Below are 18,996 nucleotides of genomic sequence, written 5' to 3'. Positions count from 1 at the left end.
CATAGAACAGTCTTAATAAGTTTTAAAGTGTGTATTATTGTTGTGCACGATTTACTTTCTGAAACTATGTTTTATTTATTTGTTATTTATTTGAGAGGGTGAGAGGAAGGGGAGAGAAAAGAGAGAGAGAGATTGGGTGCACTAGGGCCTCTAGTCATTGCAAATGAACTCCAGATGCAACACCGTGTGCATCTGGGTTTATATGGGTACTGGGGAATTGAACTCGGGTCTTTAGTCTTTCTATGCAAGCATCTTAACCACTGAGCCATGTCTCTAGACCATGATTTTCTTTTATCAAGGGTAAAGTACACACATGGTAGTAACCTGTCTCTCCCCCCCCCCCCCCCCCCCGACCCCGGTGGATAGAAATGAAAGATTTAAGCCAAATGCCTCCAATCTTACATTTCTAAAAGAATGTAATTCTTTTTAATACATTTTGTTGGCTGCTTATGTAGCCAAAACTATACTTAAGACATTTTGACACAACCCTACGGCCAAATCAATTTTTTTTAAAAAAATTTTTATTTATTTATTTATTTGAGAGTGACAGATACAGAGAGAAAGACAGATAGAGGGAGAGAGAGAGAATGGGCGCGCCAGGGCTTCCAGCCTCTGCAAACGAACTCCAGACGTGTGCGCCCCCATGTGCATCTGGCTAACGTGGGACCTGGGGAACCAAGCCTTGAACCGGGGTCCTTAGGCTTCAGAGGCAAGCGCTTAACCGCTAAGCCATCTCTCCAGCCCCCAAATCAAATTTTTGTTTATTGTTCAAACAATCACTCTGTAGTTGGTGAAGTGTATTCTTTTTAAATTTGGTTTTGTATTTTTATTTATTTATTTGAGAGTGACAGAGAGGAGAGTGGGCGCGCCAGGGCTTCCAGCCACTGCAAATGAACTCCAGACGCGTGTGCCCCCTTGTGCATCTGGCTAACATGGGGCCTGGGGAATCAAGCCTCGAACCTGGGTTGTTAGGCTTCACAGGCAAGCGCTTAACCGCTAAGCCATCTCTCTAGCCCAGTGAAGTGCATTTTTATTGTTATTTGTCTTTCTAAAAGGCGAGAGGAAGTTCATGGAGAAGCACAACGAGTATTAAGGTGTCTTCCTGGCAGAAACAATAAAGAAAGTGCTTATAAGCAGATGCCTTCTTTTCCAGAAATGGTGTATTATATCCAAGAAAAGGTAGGATTTTAACTATAGGTAATTACTTTGAAATGTATATATGGATGATAAAAATAAAGAATAAGGATAAACATTTGAAAATAAAAAATATCAATAAATTTAAATGACATTTGCTAGGTTCCTAGTAATGTTAATATATGCAGGAAGAGGGAAGTACAAAATAAGCAGAAAAATAGGATTTAAATGTAATTTCTTTGTTTTACTTAAATCTGAATAACTTCTAATTTCCTCTATGCTTGTCAGCATTTTGGCTATTGTGAAAAGCTTTTCCTTGAGTGTGCATGCAACATACTTAAAAATGTACCTTTTTGTTGTGATTTTATTTTACATTTTTTATTGTTTTTACATGCTTGAGATGAAATCCAAGTTCTTAGGCACTCTAGGCAAGTATTCTGCTACTGAGCTATATCCTAAGTCCCTCTTTTTAATTTATTATTATTATTATTTTAGTTTATTTGCAAGCAGAGAGAGGCAGAGATAGAGAAAAGGCAGACAGACACAGAGAGAATGGGTACACCAGAGCCTCCAGCCAGACACATGCGCCTCCTTGTGCATCTGGCTTACTTGGGCACTGGGGAATTGAATTGAACCTGGGTTCTTTAGCTTCACAGGCAAGCATGTTAACCACTAAGCCATCTCTCCAGCTCTCTTTTATGTTCTTTTTTTTTTTTTTTGAGGTAGGGTCTCACTCTAGCCCAGGCTGACCTGGAATTCACTATGGAGTCTCAGGATGGCCTTGAACTCACAGCAATCCTCCTACCTCTGCCTTTCAAGTGCTGGAATTAAAGGCATGTGCCACCACATCTGGCTTGTTTATGGTTTTTTGGGTAGGGTCTCACTCTAGCTCAGGCTGATCTGGAATTCACTATATAGTCTCAAGGTGTCCTTGAACTCATGGTGATCCTCCTACCTCTGCCTCCCAGAGTGCTGGGATTAAAGGTGTGTGCCACCACGCCTGAGCCCCTCTTTTTTATTTTTGAAGGAAAGCCTAACAGATTGGCCTTTTTTTTTTAAATGTGAGAGGGGGAGAGATAATTGGTATGCTGGGGCCTCCAGCCACTGAAATGGAACTCCAGACGCGTGTGTCACTTTGTGTGCATGTGTGACATGTTGGATCTTGCGTCACTGTATGTTTGGCTTATGTGGGACCTGTGGAGTTGAACATGAGTCCTTAGGCTTTGCAGGAAAGTACCATAACTGCTAAGCCATCTTCTTTTTAAAAATTGTTTTAAGAGCACCAACTATACCCTAACTTTATGGATGCTTAGGTAGCAGTTTAGATTTTTTCTGTCTTAGTTGTTTATATTCTTTTGTTAATCTCTGCTTTGCACAGTGTTTTCTGCTGCTGAATCAGAGCATGGGCAACCATAATTCTCAGCCCTGACTGTCTCACTGTTTACATTAGTGATTCTTTGATCAGTTTTTATGAAACATGCCAGTTAGCCTGTGAGGGGCATGCAAAGTCATTAGGAAAAGATTTTCATTAGGAAAGACAATAGTGGATCTAGAAATACAGTTATTTTGAGTTGAAGAAGGGCATGTATTATTTTAATTATGTTTATTTTGTGTTTCTTTTTATAAGGCTTCCCATCGAATGAAAACTCCAGTTAAATATATGACTGGGACCACTGTCCTTCCATTTAATCCAGCAGCATTTGGAGAGGTAGGACTTTCATTTTTTTCTGTAAAGGTTATAAAAAGTAGCACCATGAACAAAGACATGCATTTTTTTAAATAGGTAAATCCTTGTTATGGCATCACTTGTTTTTAATAGTGGTTTTTTTAAAAAAAGTTTATTTATTTATTTATTTATTTGCAAGCAGAAAGAAGGAAGAGAGAGTGTGGGTGCACCAGGGCCTCTTGCTGCTGCAAACGTACTTTAGATGCATGTCCATTTTGAGTAGTACTCTTCTGAGGTGTTTATTTTCAAAAAGCAGTATTTGCTAATTCATATTATTTTAACTCATAATTATCTTGTAGTTTTTTCCTCCCACCCTCACTTTTGCTTTCCCTTCTACTTTTTTTCCCATCCTTCTTCCTTTTTCAGTGCTGGGATCAAACTCAGGGTCCCAAGCATGCTATACATGTATTCTTCCACTGAGCTATATCCTCAGAGTGGTTTTTGGTTGTTTTTGGACAGAACTAAATGTTCTGCATTACTGTTAGGCTTTTGTAGCAAGTTAGATTTGAGCTTAAGGCTAACATATCATTGATCTTGCTAGGGTTTTCTAGGTTTAAAGGTTAAAGAAGATCAATTTATTACATTTACTGCAAAGTTTAATTTATCCCATTAAGGTAATTTTTGTGTTTCAAATTATTGATTTCTACTAAATAAATTACAAATAATCTTGCTTGAGTTGTGTTAGAGGGCTAGGGGTAGACCTTAGTGGTGGATCATATGCTGAGCCTGAAAGGCCATGGCTTAGAATCCCCTCCAAAGTTCCTAAAGAAGATAAGTTTGAATTTTACTTTCATTAAGAACATATATTTTGGATTTGTGAAAGCCTATTTTATGTTTTGTTAGTTTGTGAGAGTTACTTAGCATACTGAGTAAAGCATGTTCCTTGGCTACATGAAGATTAAGACAGCTTTGTGAAGGAGGTGGGGAAGTCAAAACTGGAAATTACCACTTTGAAGAGCACTCTTCCACAGTGAGTTATTGAGAAGCTTATCTGGTATTCCCCATCCTTCTGGTTTTAGATAGTTCTGTACTTGCGCATGTGTCTCGCTCATAGTGCAGGGGTGGTGCCCACCTCTCAGAGTTTGGCTGATATGCAAGATCATGCTCCAGCTATCGGACGCTACATACGGACCTTAATGTCAAGCAGCCAGGCGACAGCTTCATCTTCTAAGAGTGGAGAAACCAACCCTATTCAGATCTACATTGGCCTGCTGCAGCAGCTATTAGCGGGTGTTGGAGGTAGGAAATTGTGATGCTAAGGGAAAATATTAAAGCAATAGAGGAAAAATTTAATTTTAAACTCTGCTAAGAATTTGAGGCACAATTATTCTCCCCCCTGACTTTTGAGCATTAGTCTTTTCAAAGAAATGTTAACAGTACATACACATTTTTCTTTGGAAGTATATGAAAAGCAAGACTTTTTCTTTTTTTTTAATTTTTATTTATTTATTTATTTGAGAGCGACAGACACAGAGAGAAAGACAGATAGAGGAAGAGAGAGAGAATGGGTGCGCCAGGGCTTCCAGCCACTGCAAACGAACTCCAGACGCGTGCGCCCCCTTGTGCATCTGGCTAACGTGGGACCTGGGGAACCAAGCCTCGAACCAGGGTCCTTAGGCTTCACAGACAAGCGTTTAACCGCTAAGCCATCTCTCCAGCCCACTTTTTCTTTTTTGAAGAATATTTTTATTTTATTTATTTGTAAGAGATACTGAGGGATTATAGGATGAGAAGGGAGTATGTGTGTTCATGGCACACCAGGATCTCTTGCTGCTGCAAGTGAACTCCAGATACATGTGCCACTTTGTGTGTCTGGCTTTACGTGGGAACTGGTGGATCAAACCTAGGACATCAAGCTTTGCAAAAACAAGTGCCTTTAACTGCTGAGCCATCTTTCCAACCCCAGGACCTCCTTTTTCTAGCTAATCTGTAAATTTGCTATTTGGATTGCATTTTATGTTTTGACTATACATTAAAAATTTTTAATGTTTTTTAAAATTTATTTTTCTTTATTTCCATGAGAGAAAGAGGGAGGGAGGAGAGAGAAAGAGAGAGAGAGAGAGAGAGAGAGAGACAGTGAGAGAGAGAGAATATGAATGAATGAATGAATGAATGGGTGTGCCAGGGCCTCTAGCTAGTGCAGATGAACTCCAGATGCATGTACTACCTTGTGCATCTGGCTTTACATAGGTCCTGGGGAATCAAGCCTGGGTCTTTTGGCTTTATCTTAATTGCCTTAACTGTTAAGCTATCTCTCCAGCCCTAAAAAATATTTTTACAGAGCCGAGTTTGTGTTTAAGCAGTAGCTTTACACTCCAGAGGAATTGAGGAATTCTGTGTATTCATTCTTTTCCTGAAAATTAAAAGGTTCTTCATTGTCTAGGTTTGCCAGTCATGTACTGTTTGCTAGAAGCTGTGTCAGTGTATCCAGAAAAATTGGCTACCAAATTTGTAGACAAAACAGAATGGATCAAGGTATGTCCTGTGGTGTGTGTTTTTCTCTTTTAATATGGCTATTTCAGACTTTAGCTGCATAATTTCTTCTTTCTACCAGTGCTTTATGGACTGTTTTGCCTTTAGGTCATTTTGAAATTTCTCCATAGCCAAATACTTGCTGGAAAACATGTAGATCAGCATATCTCAAGATCCATTTTAGATGAATTTTAGAATCATTTGTGTTCAAGAAAACTACTTCTGTGTTTCAGAAATTAAAATAGACTTCATGTAGTTTACAACACCATATATGTATGTAACGTATCTCCTTTCTTTAACTATGCCCCACTTCTCTCATTGTTTCCAGTTACCTTTTCATGACTCTTAACAGATTTTTCAATAGATATCACTTATCTGCATATGGAAAGCCTTCTAGAGCTTATTTCTATATAGATACCAGAAAAAAAAGGCACTTAAGAGTTCTTTCCCCCTTTTACAGAAAAAGTAGTGCACCATGTACATAGTTTTATACCTTGCACTCAGCAGTAAAACGTGGAGCTAATCCTCTAATTATGGAGAGAACTTTTGCTTATTTGAAAAGCTTCATCATTTTCTATCATGTATTTATTCTAGATCCTTATTGATGATCATTTAGGGTATTTGCTAAAGTGCATAATATTATTTTGCATGTACAAAATAATAGTTTAGGTAGAATCACCTAGTGGTGAAATTTCTGGGTTAAAAGACAAATGTTTTTGTAATTCTGCTATATAGTGCCATACCTGGCATATGAATGGTACCAAGTTACAAGTTTTACCAGCCAGGAAGGTGACACCAAAAATTTAACAAATAAAAGTGTAAGTTTAATAAGTGATAAACTTATTTAAAGTGTATGTATGGCTCTCAGAATTGTATACATCTCTGTGTTTCATAATGTAATTGCTTTTGGAAAGTAGCATAATGTATGGTAAAATCTACAGATTGTATTTTTAAATGTAAAATATGTATGTAGTTTGCTGAGAGATGTTAGCTTTTACTTTTCTGAAGAAAAATGGCCTCATGAAAGAAACTGTGCGTTGAAGTTTAAAAAGAGTTTTCATTGTTTATCACCATTTGCTGATTTAAAAATAATGCTACAATTTTTTGTTTTGTTTTGTTTTGTTTTGAGGAAGAGCCTTGCTTTATCTCCAAGCTGACTTGGAATTCACTATGTAGTATCAGGGTGGCCTTGAACTCAGGCTGATCCTCCTACCTCTGCCTCCCAAGTACTAGGATTAAAGGTGTGAGTCACCAACCTGGCTTGTTATAGTTTTTGAGTTTTGATTTTCCAGTAAATGTTGGAAGGTTTATGTGACATGAAGAGAAACCATAGTATGAGTTTTGATCTTTCAGAGGTGGTTATACTATGACCTATGGGCTAAATATGGTCTGGCAACTTTTTTTTGTTTTTGAACCTGTAAGCTAAGAGGGTTTTTTTTTTTTTTTTTTTTTGGTGGTAGGGTCTAATTCTAGCCCAGGCTGACCTGGAATTTACTGTGTATTTTCACGGTGGCCTCAAACTCAACAGTGATCTTCCTACCTGTGCTTCCTGAGTGCTAGGATTAAAGGCGTGCGTCACCACGCCTGGCTGCTAAGATTTTTTTTTAATTTAAATTTTATTGTATTTATTAGAGAGAGAGGGAGAGAAATATAGAGAGTGAATGGGGCGTGCCAGGGCCTTTAGCTCCAGATGAGCTCCAGATACATGTGCCTCTGGCTTACTTGGGTCCTAGGTAATCAAACTTGGGTCCTTTCACTTTTGAAAAAAAAGTATGCTGAGGAATGAATCCAAGACTTTGTGCTGCTATACTGAACCTCAAAGCCATACCTGTAGCCCTTTTATATTGTTAAATGGTGGGGGAAAAAAAATCAAGACTACATTACATTGGATGGAGACTGTGGTATCCATAACATGTTACTGGAACACAGCCATCTCCTTTTGTGTTGCACTGGTGGAATAGAGTAGTTTATACCGTGACTGGGTGACCCACAAAGCCTGATTGGTCCTTCACAGAAAAAGTTTGCTTCTCTAGTATAGATCTACCATGTTTTTATTTCTTCTGTTTTTTACTTTTGTATCTTTGAAGAGAATGCAGCTAAGTCTTTTATAATTCAGCCTTTTGTATTTTGAAAATTTTTTCTCATGGATACCAATTGATTGAAAATCAAAATATTGTATTCATTCTTATCATTTTAAATGTTAGATGTTATCAGCAGGAAGATGGTTACATATCATGTGTCTGTTTCTTTTCTGTACTGCTCAGAGCCTCATGAGTAGCAATAAGGAAGAAATGCGTGAATTGGCCGCTTTGTTTTATTCTGTGGTTGTATCAACAGTGTCGGGAAATGAATTGAAGACAATGATAGAACAACTTATAAAGACTACAAAAGACAATCATGTATGTTATCAGTTTGTCTTCATTCTTGTTTGTGTCTGTCTTTGAAACAGGGTCTTATTGTATAGCCTAGGTTTGCCTAAAACTCGGGATCCTTCTGCCTCAGCTTCCTAGTGCTGGGATTATAAACTCATTGGGATTGCAACACATTTAGCTTTGTCTTCATTCTTTTCCAGTAGGAGACAGAGTTTTACAAAAGTATCTAGTCTGTTTTTAGTTTTTGGGTTCTTGCCTCTGTGGCTAATGACTGAATTTGATGATACGTGGGTTTAGTCAGTTTATTTAACAGATTGGGTACTGTATCTGGAAAATAGTCTTGGAAGTGATGGCTCCTTTTTCTTTCCATGTTTGCTGCCACTTTATCACAGTGTCAATGAGAAAACAAAATTTGCTTTCAAATAGTTTATTGGCTACCTTGTGTCCTGTAAGTTTTAGCAATTACAATTAGGACCTGCTCATTGCATTTTGTTGACAATTAGGGGGCAATTATGCTTGAGTATTATGGTGTTTAGCTACATAGTGGTATCAGCTAGAAAACACAAGGGCTATAGAAGTATGATAAGAAAGTCACTTCATCCAGACTTGGAGTGCACATGAGATTAGGTTATCTAAATCCAGAAGTGAATAAAGACCCAGCTTCACTTCTCAGCATTGTCTCTGTTAGAAATACAAGCTTTCTCATTGCTTTTTTGATTCATGGCATCCTGTGGAACCCAGTGTGATCACTCTATTTTTTTTTTTTATTTTGTCTTTATGCTTTATCAGAGACATTATTCTAGGAGCCCAGTTACTTTGGTACATTCTTTCTCATGTGAAGAAGAGATAATTGTATTATGTTGTTAAATTTAGAGTCCTGAGATACAGCATGGATCCTTGCTTGCTCTGGGATTTACTGTGGGAAGATACTTGGCCAAAAAGAAAACAAGAATGGCAGCACAGCAGGAACTGGAGACAGATGTTGATTTCCTGCCTGAGCAAGAGGAACTCATTCAGAATGCCACAGAAGCAATAGGTCATTAATGTCTGTTAGATTGGCTATTGCAGGTTTTGAATTATGTTCAATTTTAGTATAGTATTTTAACTTCTTTTTACCATATTATACTTTAAAGTTTTTTTTTTTTTGTACTTTTACCTGTTTCCATATAACATTGATAGCATTGATTCTGTTATGGGGAAAATTTTATAAATAGTCAAGAAAGATACCAAACCCTATTGCCATGGTGTGTTAGTACTGAATGTTAACATGATCAACCTGAAGACATTGTAGACTTTGATTTTCTTTTATCATCTTTAAAAACAATCTTCACTGCATTGCTTGCTTGCTTTAGATTATAAAGATAAGTAGTATTTTATTCTCACTTTAGTTTACATGTGCTTACAGGTTCGTTTTTGGACAGTACATCACCCCTTTTGGCAATTGCTGCCTGTACGGCCCTGGGTGAAATTGGCAGAAATGGTCCACTCCCAATCCGCAGTGATGGATCTGGCTTTACCAAGCTACATCTGGTAGAAAGCTTACTCAGTAGAATTCCTTCCAGTAAAGAAACCAACAAGGCAAGCTTCTTTCTTTATTCCTTCCCTTGTGGCATTCTTTCTATTCATAGATATATAAATTAACAACACTGAATTGCTATGAGGACAGATAGCATTGCAGTTGGAGTAAGGCTTTACTAAAAGAGAGTGCAAATGCAAAAAAAAAAAAAATTGATGAAGCAAGTTTCACGAAGGAAGTGTTTGCTTTTAAATAGGATGATTTTTGTGAATCATACTGTGTACATCTTTTGATGTAATTCTAATTTAGGCCTTTAACTGCCAAGGTATGAGTAAGTATTAAGTTCATTAGGAAATTAGGTTTTGTTTTGAAAGGATGGGTTATAAAATGTGTTAAGTAGTTTTAAGATTTGTATAGTTTTAGAGAAAATCTAAATCTTAATCTCTTGCAACCAGTTTGGTTTTAAGAAGTTTGGATATTAGAAAACAGTATGTATAGTCTGAGGGAAAGAACTTTTATAGTTTTAAGGTTTAGATAAAAAAATTTCGTAGGCCTTAAAATAGTCTTTGTAATTAAAGCATCTTAACATTGAAAAATATGACTTAATGAGCAGAAAAAAATCAGCTTACTCTAGGTTTTTAATAAGCCTATAACTTTGTTCTTGTTTTGACTAGTGTTTACAACTGGGATGATCACACAATATAGTGTGTTATTAGCTATCATTAATATATTATTGCCAGCTATTAATGAGTATTATAATGTGCCAAGGAGCATGCTATGGGTTTTTATGCATTAAAATTGAGTCCTCAAAAAGATGTAGTAAAGTAGGGATAGTTGTCAACTTCCTGTGACAACATGAACAGTTGGAGAGCTTAGTGAGGGAACTTGTGCAAAGGCTGCTAAAGGGTAGAGAGGTGGCTTGTCCTAGAACCCATACTTCTTTCTTTCTTTTTCTTTTTTTAAAATAGTTTATTTATTTCCAAGAAGGGATGGGGGAAGAGAGGAAGAATGGGCTCACCAGGGCTTCTAACTGTTGCAAACAAACTCCAGATGCATGTGCCACTTTGTGCATCTGGCTTTATGTGGTTACTGGGGAATTAAAACTTGGTTGTTAGGCTTTGTAGGCCAGCACCTCAACTGCTAGGCCATCTCTCTAGCCCCGGAATGCATATTTCTTTCTATTTTAACTTTTAAAAATATTTATTTAACAGACAGGAGGGGGGTAGGGAGGGAGGAAGAGGGAAAGTGGGGGTAGAGAGGATGAGAGTGAGCATATGAATGGGTGTGCCAGGGTCTCTATAGCTACTGCAAACAAACTCCAGACGCATGCATCACTTTGTGTATCTGGCTTTATGTAGGTACTCAGGAATCAAACCTGGGTCCTTAGGCTTTGCAGGCAAGTGCCTTATTTGCAAGCAGAGAGAATGTATGTGCCTGGGCCTCTAGGTGCTGCAAATGAACTCTAGTTGAATGTGCCACTTTGTACATCTGGCTTTTATGTGAGTACTAGGAAATTGAACCCTAGTTGTTAGGCTTTGCAGGCAAGTGCCTTAACTGCTGAGCCATCTCTCCAGTCCCAGAACCTATATTTCTAACCCTGCCAATTAATAGATAATAAACCTAATTGGTTTCTTCTTTTTTTTTCTTTTGTAGGTATGAATCCTTAATAGACTCACTTTTATGTCTGTTTGCCTTTAATATCTTATGTATAGATATAATACTGTAAAATAGGATGCTTTTGTAAAAGCTTGGTATATTAGATTACTTCTTTCTGCCATATATCATGTTGGGGACACTGTTCTGGAGTAAGATATTGACCATGTCCTTTGTTGAAAAGAAAAAAAAAAATCTTATATTCTTCCAGATGAAAGAACGAGCAATCCAAACATTGGGCTATTTTCCAGTTGGGGATGGAGATTTTCCCCACCAGAAACTTCTTTTGCAAGGTCTGATGGATTCTGTGGAGGTATTTATATTGCTGTCTGATTGTTAGTCATTCATACAAAAAACAAAAAAAGCACTTTTAGTCATAATTCTGCACATTGTGAGATTTTGAAAAATTAAACCTTCACTCAGTTATTCACTACTACATACTTAATTTTGACTGGTAGCTTTAGGCTTGTCTCCATGCTAAGCATAGGTCTGACAAATCACCTTTATAAGAAAGACCCTTCATTATTTCTGTGTGAAGGATGGGTATAGTATAAGCAAAGGTGAAACCTATTCAATCAACTTGATGTAAAGAGTTGAGTCAGATAATTCTAATTGCTCTTGAGTATACTGATGTCATTTTGATGCTCAATGTGGTAGAGAAAGACTATAAGCAGTGAATACTAGCATATTGTGTTGTAGCATTGCCTGATGTAGTCTGTGCCTTAGAGCTGAATCTTGACATTCTCTCACATTTTTTTAAACTATTTTTTCTTTTTTTTTTTTTGTTTTTCGAGGTAGGGTCTCACTCTGGCTCAGGCTGACCTGGAATACACTATACTATGTAGTCTCAGGGTGGCCTTGAACTCACAGCGATCCTCCTACCTCTGCCTCCCGAGTGCTGGGATTAAAGGTGTGCGTCACCACTCCCAGCTCTTTCTCTCACATTTTTATATCTTTTCTCTGATTTATGCCTTTTTTTCAAGGTAGGGTCTCACTGTATCCCAGGCTGACCTGGAATTCACTATGTAATCTCAGGGTGGCCTCAAATTCATGGCAATCCACCTACCTCTGCCTCCCAAATGCTGGGATTAAAGGTGTATGCCACCATTCCCGGCTCTTTTCAGAATGGAGGCAAAGAGTGTGTTTTGTTCACCGTTATAGAACAGATATCTGGCACTGTGTTTGGATAAGACCTCATAAATATTAGTACAAGCAAGTAAACCAAAAGGTGTTTTACATGAAAGGTAGTGGAAGCCCAAAGGAGCCTGTGATTCTGTGAGGAAGTATTGTGCAAACTTCTTTTGGAGGGGAAATTACTGCACAGCCTTGAAGGATGGGAGTTGGAGAAAGGAGATCTGAGTTGAGGCTAAGAATTGCGGCAACTGAGTAAGAGAATCAGCATTAGGATTCAAGCCTTTGGGTTCTTAATTTGTCTCGTGTGTGTGCGTGTGTGGGTCTGTCTGTCTGTCTGTCTGCCTGCATCTGCCTGCCTGCCTGCTGCTGGAGATTGAATCTAGGGCCTTGCCCATGCTAAGTACACACTTTATTACTGCTTACTTATTCCCATTCAGTGTTTATAGGGTCAATTATCTCCACATCAGCTTCTTTCTCCAGATATCAGTGGCATTGTAATTACTTGGAGAGAAGCTTATGTTTGGTCTTGTTTTTTTTCTTGTAATTTTTTTCTAGGTTAAATAAGTGAAGTCTGCATTCTTGATTTTTATCATTTTTTAAAAGTTTAGAAATATAAAAATACATGGAAAACTCAAAACATGGGAATGATGTGGAAAGATTAAATGAAAAGATGAATGAGAAAGTACAACTCAAGAGATGCAGAATATCTTCATAGTCATCTAAGACAAAGTTTGAAAGTATTTTTCAATTTATTTTAAACTTTTTTTTTTTCCTGTGGTGCTAGAGATCAAACCTAGGGCTTTCCACATGTTAGGGTAGTGTTCTACCATTGGGTTCATCACAAACTTCTATTTTTAACTTTGTTACAGAAAATTTAAAACATGCACAAAGGTAGAATAATAATGTATTAACTCCCTATGTACCTATTTTTTTAAACTGCTGAGTCTTTTTGCTTCTAGAATGTTCAAAGTAAAGCTTAATAATCACCCATAAATGCAGTTAAATGATTTTTTTTTTTTTTTTTTGGTTTTTTGAGGTAGGGTCTCACTCTGGCCCAGGCTGACCTGGAATTCACTATGTAGTCTCAAGGTGGCCTTGAACTCATGATGATCCTCCTACCTCTTCCGAGTGCTGGGATTTAAGGCCTGTACCACCACACCTGGCTAGGATTCTGATTTTTTATTGATGCTAAATGTATTATTAACAATAGGTAACATACAATAATAGGCACAGAAATTCCCAATAAAGATACTCTCTGATGAAATGCCTTTTCTCTGACAACCTTTTGACCAGAGATGTTGTAGGAATAATGCCCTTAAATCTCCTTTTCTAGAACAGAAAACATGTGGTGTTAACACTTGCTGCATAATAATGATTGGTGCATTGAGTTGCATGTATACTAAATAGCTAAGCTCACTGTATGCTTTGTGAAGTTCCTGTGTCCATGTCCTTCATGTGCTACCTGTTCTTCATTGCATTCTTAATCCTTAAATTCCTCCCAGTTCACAGTAAACGCAGAAAAATGTCCAAATTAACTAAGACAGGTCCAGCATCTTGTTGGGTCAGGACTCATGCTTGTGTAAGGTTCAGATTTCTAAATCAAATTTTAAGCATGAGTATGCATTGTGTAAAATTATCTTTTAATTTAATAATGTTTTACCCTTAATATTCTTTTTTTTTTTAAATTTATTTATTTGAGAGTGACAGACACAGAGAGAAAGACAGGTAGAGGGAGAGAGAGAGAGAATGGGCGCGCCAGGGCTTCCAGCCTCTGCAAACGAACTCCAGACACGTGCACCCCCTTGTGCATCTGGCAAACGTGGGACCTGGGGAACCGAGCCTCGAACCGGGGTCCTTAGGCTTCACAGGCAAGCGCTTAACCGCTAAGCCATCTCTCCAGCTCACCCTTAATATTCTTATAACTCAAACCTTAAAGTGAAGTAAAGAACTCCCCTTTATTCTTATTTACAGAGTTTTACCATTTCACATTTACTGTATTAATCTCTAGTTTTTCTCAACCATTTGAGTAGCTTGCTGATATCTTGAAAGAGTATAAAGAGTTAATAAAGTAAATAAATGTTAATAAATTATAATGGTTGCTGTTTACCATGCAGTTACTAGAGTGCTAAGTTAGGCATATTGAATGGTAGAAAATTTATGTAACACTCATTTAATCCTTATGGTTTCATGAAGTTGTTGAGGCTCAGAGAAGTTTTGATAAGGACATGTAGTTGGTGAGAAACTAGAATTTGCATTGAGGTATGTGAGGCTTTAAGGTAGGTAAATATCCCATTCTCCTAGGTGAACCTTCCAAAGATTGAAAATCACTGAATAGCTTTTCTGAGGGTCAGAAGCACCCTCACCTATGTGAGAAAAGATCTTCAAATCTTTACACTATCTGTCCCTTCTTTCTACTCCAGTTTCGAACCACTGAGGTAGGTCAAAGCAAATCATACCAGAGTGAAAATAAAGCATTCTGGAAGTGACATATTAAGCAGCTTTTAATAGAAGTGGATGTTTGTGGGGGAGGGAAATGCTTTCATTTATGGGTTTGCTTCTTTTCATTACAGGCCAAGCAGATTGAACTTCAGTTCACTATTGGTGAAGCCATTACCAGTGCTGCAATAGGAACTAGGTCTGTGGCTGCCCGAGATGCCTGGCTAGTGACTGAAGAAGAATATACTCCTCCTCTTGGTATCAAATACTCACCTAATTGATTAGTAATCACCAAGTAGCCCTCTTGTGTTCTGTCACATTTGAGAGAGAGGAAAAAAAGAATAATAATTTCTTTTCGGGTACTATATGCCTTGCTAATTTTGTTCAGTCAAGGAAACTGGTTGATTAAAGAACAGCAAGCATGAAAAATAATGATAACTTATTTCAGTAAGTTATGGGAAAGGCACAGCAGTTTATGAAAGGTGTTCCCTAGCCCTTTACTACATAATGAAGCACAGTGGCTTCTGCTAGTCCTAAAGGTGCATTGACTCTTTGTGGCCACATAGTTGAGAAACATGTGGTTCTTGACTATATGTTATAGACACTGAGATTTCAAACTTGGAATGGTGGTGTGTGCCTGTAATCCCAGTATCTGGGAGGCAAAGGTAAGAGTATTACTTCAAGTTTAAGGCCAGCTTGGGATATGTAGTGAGATCCTGCCACCTAAGCAAAACAAGTCAGCAAATTCAGATATCTTGGTTTGAGTTGAACTTAGAATGGAAAATATATTTTAGTATTTGAACTAGTTTTTTTAATCCCTAAAATGATAAGAGGCCTGAAGAAATGGCTGAGTGGGTTAAGTGTGGGCTACATGAACTTGATGACCTGGTTTGGATCCCCAGAACCTATATAAACAGCCATATTGTAGAGCATACTGAAATCCCTTCATTGGAGAGTGAGGGGCAGGGGACTCGAGGACTTGTTGACAAGCCAGTCTAGTCAAATTAGTGAACTCTACATTCAGTGAGAAACTGTCTCTCAACCAATAAGACAGAGGAATATATCCAACATCAACCACTGACTTGTATGCTGCACACATATATACACATTTACACTTGTATATCCTCACACACATACATAATATATGCATACACCACATACACAGATTTAAAAAAGGAAAAAATAACTAAGTTGTTATACTTTTATCTTCTTAGTTGGAGAAATTAAATGATAATGTCATGGTATCAATTTCATTGAGTTGTGTTCTATGATGAACATTATTTAGTTATTGAACTTAGTTAAACTAAGTTAACACTTAACCCTGTGGTACTGTCCTCATGAATTACTTAGTTAGCCACCATAAAGAGAAAAGAAAAGCACATTTTTGCTTGCATGGTAAGTAAGATGACTGATTGATAGAAGCCAAAATAGACTTCGTGCCGAGGCTTGTCTTTGAATACATATGAGATAAAGCAAAGAAGCATTAGTATAAAAGATAAGGAAATAATGACTGTTAAAAAGAAAGCAGTCAAATCTGAAGTGGAAATTCCCAGGCTACATGTGAGATGAGAGGTAGTATCAGGTTGTATAGAAGTGAGGGCTCATGCTAGGAGAGGATTTGCTGTAAGAGGAATGCTTTTGTTTGTGTCAGTTTTCATGTAGTGGATACAGGCAAAGCTAGTTGAGAGGTATTTGTGTAGTCTTCATTTTTTTTGGTTTATTTTTATTTATTTGAGAGTGACAGAGAAAGAAGCAGTTAGATAGAGAATGGACATGGTAGGGCCTCTAGCCACTGCAAACGAACTCCAGATGCATGTGCCACCTTGTGCATCTGACTTATATGGGTCCTGAGAAATTGAGCTTTGAACTCGGGTCCATAGGCGTCACAGGCAGACGCTTGATCGCTAAGCCCTCCAGCCCCAGGTGTTCATATTCTTGAACTTATTCCTTGTTCTGTCAATCTCTTCTTGGAAAGGAACCAGAATTTACGTTATTTATTTTTGTAGTCCTGGAAATTGAACCTAGGGTCTTGTACATGCTAAGCAAGTGCTCTTCTACTGAGCTATTGTTGCTATTTCTTCAAACTTTGCTTGGAGCATTATATTCTACTTGACTTTTTACTCATCTGAAATAATCTCAAGACAGGTGTGGTAGTGTATGCCTTTAATCTCAGTACAAAGGGGATAGTGGCAGGAAGGATTGCAAGTTTGAGGACAGTCTGTGCTTCATAGTGAGATCCTTTCTGGAAAAAAAAACAAAAGCAAAATTAAAAACAAAAAGCCCATTAGTTATTAGTGTTCTCATAAATATACAAAAGTGTGTTTCCAGGAAAGAACATAAAACATTGTTAAGAGGCAGGGTTATCGCCAAGTATGCTTGCTGTCTGTGTCATTCTTAGCTACTCTACTTTTTGATGTTTGTTACAGTCCAGTAGTCTTACTCCAAATAGTAAGAAGGGCCTTGAGAAGTCACTTATCCTGGCTCTTCTTATCCTGTACTTTCTAGCATGTAACAACTAACACAGTGTGGTGCTCTAGTGGTCATAGTTGCTAAGATAGCAAACTGCAGCTGGCTATAACTGTTTGACTCTGAGAACTGTGTTAGTGTGATTAGTGTGAAGCCATAGTGGAATGAAGATTTGGGGTGTAAGAATCAACTGTGATACATACTGCTTGTAAACCAATTAAGATGAGAATGTAGAAGTAGTACAGGTGACTAGTGACTTTTATAGACAATTTCTGGAAGAAGAGAAAGTGCTGAGTTCATTTAGAGTAGGTTCAGAAGGGATAATAGGAATGAAAAATATGACCATGAGTATAAGCAATTATTTTAAGAGTTTAAGTGAAAGCAATGGTTCATGACTGGAAGAATGAGTTTTGCCCTTTTTAACACTAGGAAAAGTGAGTGCTTCTGGGTGGAGACAACAGAGGGTACTAACCATATTCTACTGTACAGGACAGATATCCATAGCTTAGGATTATCCCATCAAGAATTTCACTAGTCTTGGGCTTGAGAGATGGCTTAGCACTTAAGGTGTTTGCCTGCAAAGCCAAAGGACCCTGGTTCGATTCTCTAGGACCCATGTACACCAGATGGACAAGGTGGCACATGCATCTAGAGTTTGTTGCAGTGGCTGGAGGCCCTAGCATGCCCATTCTGTCTCTCTCTCTCTGACTCTTTCCAATAAATAAAACTTAAAAAAATAACAATTAAGAAAAAAGAATTTCATTAGTCTTGGGGTTGAGAAACCCTGATGTAATAGGGAAAAGAGAAAAGTGTATGAAAGCTGGGGGAGAAAAGTAAAATCTATTATGATTTGTTTTTACATCAGAGATAGATTTGGTAATGAAATACTGCTGAGACTAGAGAACGTAGGCTAATTTTCATTACGACAAACTAAAGTTACCTGAGTATTTTTGAAAAGGTATTAGTTGATGCTAGTTTTTAAGGTAATTGTTGATTCTCTTAGCAGCTACATTTAGTTATTTGAATTTTAATATAAGGTTATTGTATTGAGTTATTGTTTTAATTATAAGTTTTTCAGGAAACTATTTATTTTTAAAAATGATTTAAATTACCTTTCTTTGCAATCTTTTGCCTTAGGAGCTAAAATGAATGATGTGGTCCCATGGGTTCTGGATGTTATTTTAAATAAACATATTATCAGCCCCAACCCACATGTGAGGCAAGCAGCCTGCATTTGGCTCCTTTCCCTTGTGAGGAAGCTAAATACCCATATAGAAGTAAAGGTAAGCTATGTCATCAGCTCTGTTGAGATTCGCATTTTTTTTTTTTGTATTTGTTAAAGTATTTGTTAAAGGTGGAAATAGCATGTAGGACAGTAAGGGTCATTCATCAGTAGCAGAGGCTTTGAAATAAGCTGCATGTGAATGAATGATGATAGCCTAAGAAATATTGGCAGGAAAATGAGCTTAAAGTGTAGAGTGCTAAGGTGGAGAGTCAGATTTGATCCAAAGCTAGACTGCATGCAGTTGTGAGGGTACGACTTCTGTAAAGATGAGGGCACAAAAGGGTTCACAACTGCCTTCATCCTAAAGCAGTTGTAGATGTACCTTGTTGAAGTCAGGTTTGCATTGCTGGCAGAAATCAACAAGAGCAGCTGTTGGGAAAAGGGTTTATTTTGGTTTACACACTCAAGGGGAAACTCTGTGATGGCAGGGAAAAATGATGGCATGAGCAGAGGGAGGACATCACCCCCTGGCCAACATAAGGTGGACAAAGCAACAGGAGAGTGTGCCAAACAGTGGCAAGGAAAAACTGGCTATAATACCCATATGCCTGCTCCCAACAATACACTGCCTCTAGGAGGCGTTAGTTCCCAAATCTCCATCAGCTGGGAACTCAGCATTCAGAACACCTAAGTTTATGGGGGACACCTGAATCAAACCACCACATCCCACCCTTGGCCCCCATAAATTGATAACCACTCATGATGTAAAATGCAATGTATTTAGTGCATCTTTAAAAGTCCCCATAGTTTTTATCAATCCTAGTGGTATTCAAACATTGCCATAGCCCAAGATCTTTTAACT

At 37.8% G+C, this 18,996-nt stretch overlaps 1 protein-coding gene across 4 annotated transcripts in view; it reads left to right on the top strand.

Annotated features, from left to right (window-relative positions):
- Positions 1–18,996, top strand: part of Ecpas (Ecm29 proteasome adaptor and scaffold) — a 154,344-nt gene that overhangs the window by 100,594 nt on the left and 34,754 nt on the right. For all 4 annotated transcript variants that reach the window (XM_045146666.1, XM_045146662.1, XM_045146650.1 and 1 more), the window contains 10 exons: positions 1,056–1,179; positions 2,762–2,842; positions 3,880–4,099; positions 5,244–5,335; positions 7,597–7,731; positions 8,578–8,740; positions 9,110–9,282; positions 11,085–11,186; positions 14,578–14,701; positions 18,047–18,192. In XM_045146666.1, the coding sequence (XP_045002601.1) occupies positions 1,056–1,179; positions 2,762–2,842; positions 3,880–4,099; positions 5,244–5,335; positions 7,597–7,731; positions 8,578–8,740; positions 9,110–9,282; positions 11,085–11,186; positions 14,578–14,701; positions 18,047–18,192 (1,360 nt within the window). The remainder of the gene's footprint in view (positions 1–1,055; positions 1,180–2,761; positions 2,843–3,879; positions 4,100–5,243; positions 5,336–7,596; positions 7,732–8,577; positions 8,741–9,109; positions 9,283–11,084; positions 11,187–14,577; positions 14,702–18,046; positions 18,193–18,996) is intronic.

This window comes from Jaculus jaculus, chromosome 1, assembly GCF_020740685.1.
Source record: "Jaculus jaculus isolate mJacJac1 chromosome 1, mJacJac1.mat.Y.cur, whole genome shotgun sequence".
Classification (NCBI taxonomy): domain Eukaryota; kingdom Metazoa; phylum Chordata; class Mammalia; order Rodentia; family Dipodidae; genus Jaculus; species Jaculus jaculus.
Note: the sequence above shows the minus strand (reverse complement) of the source record. Positions and strands in the feature narration are given on the sequence as shown.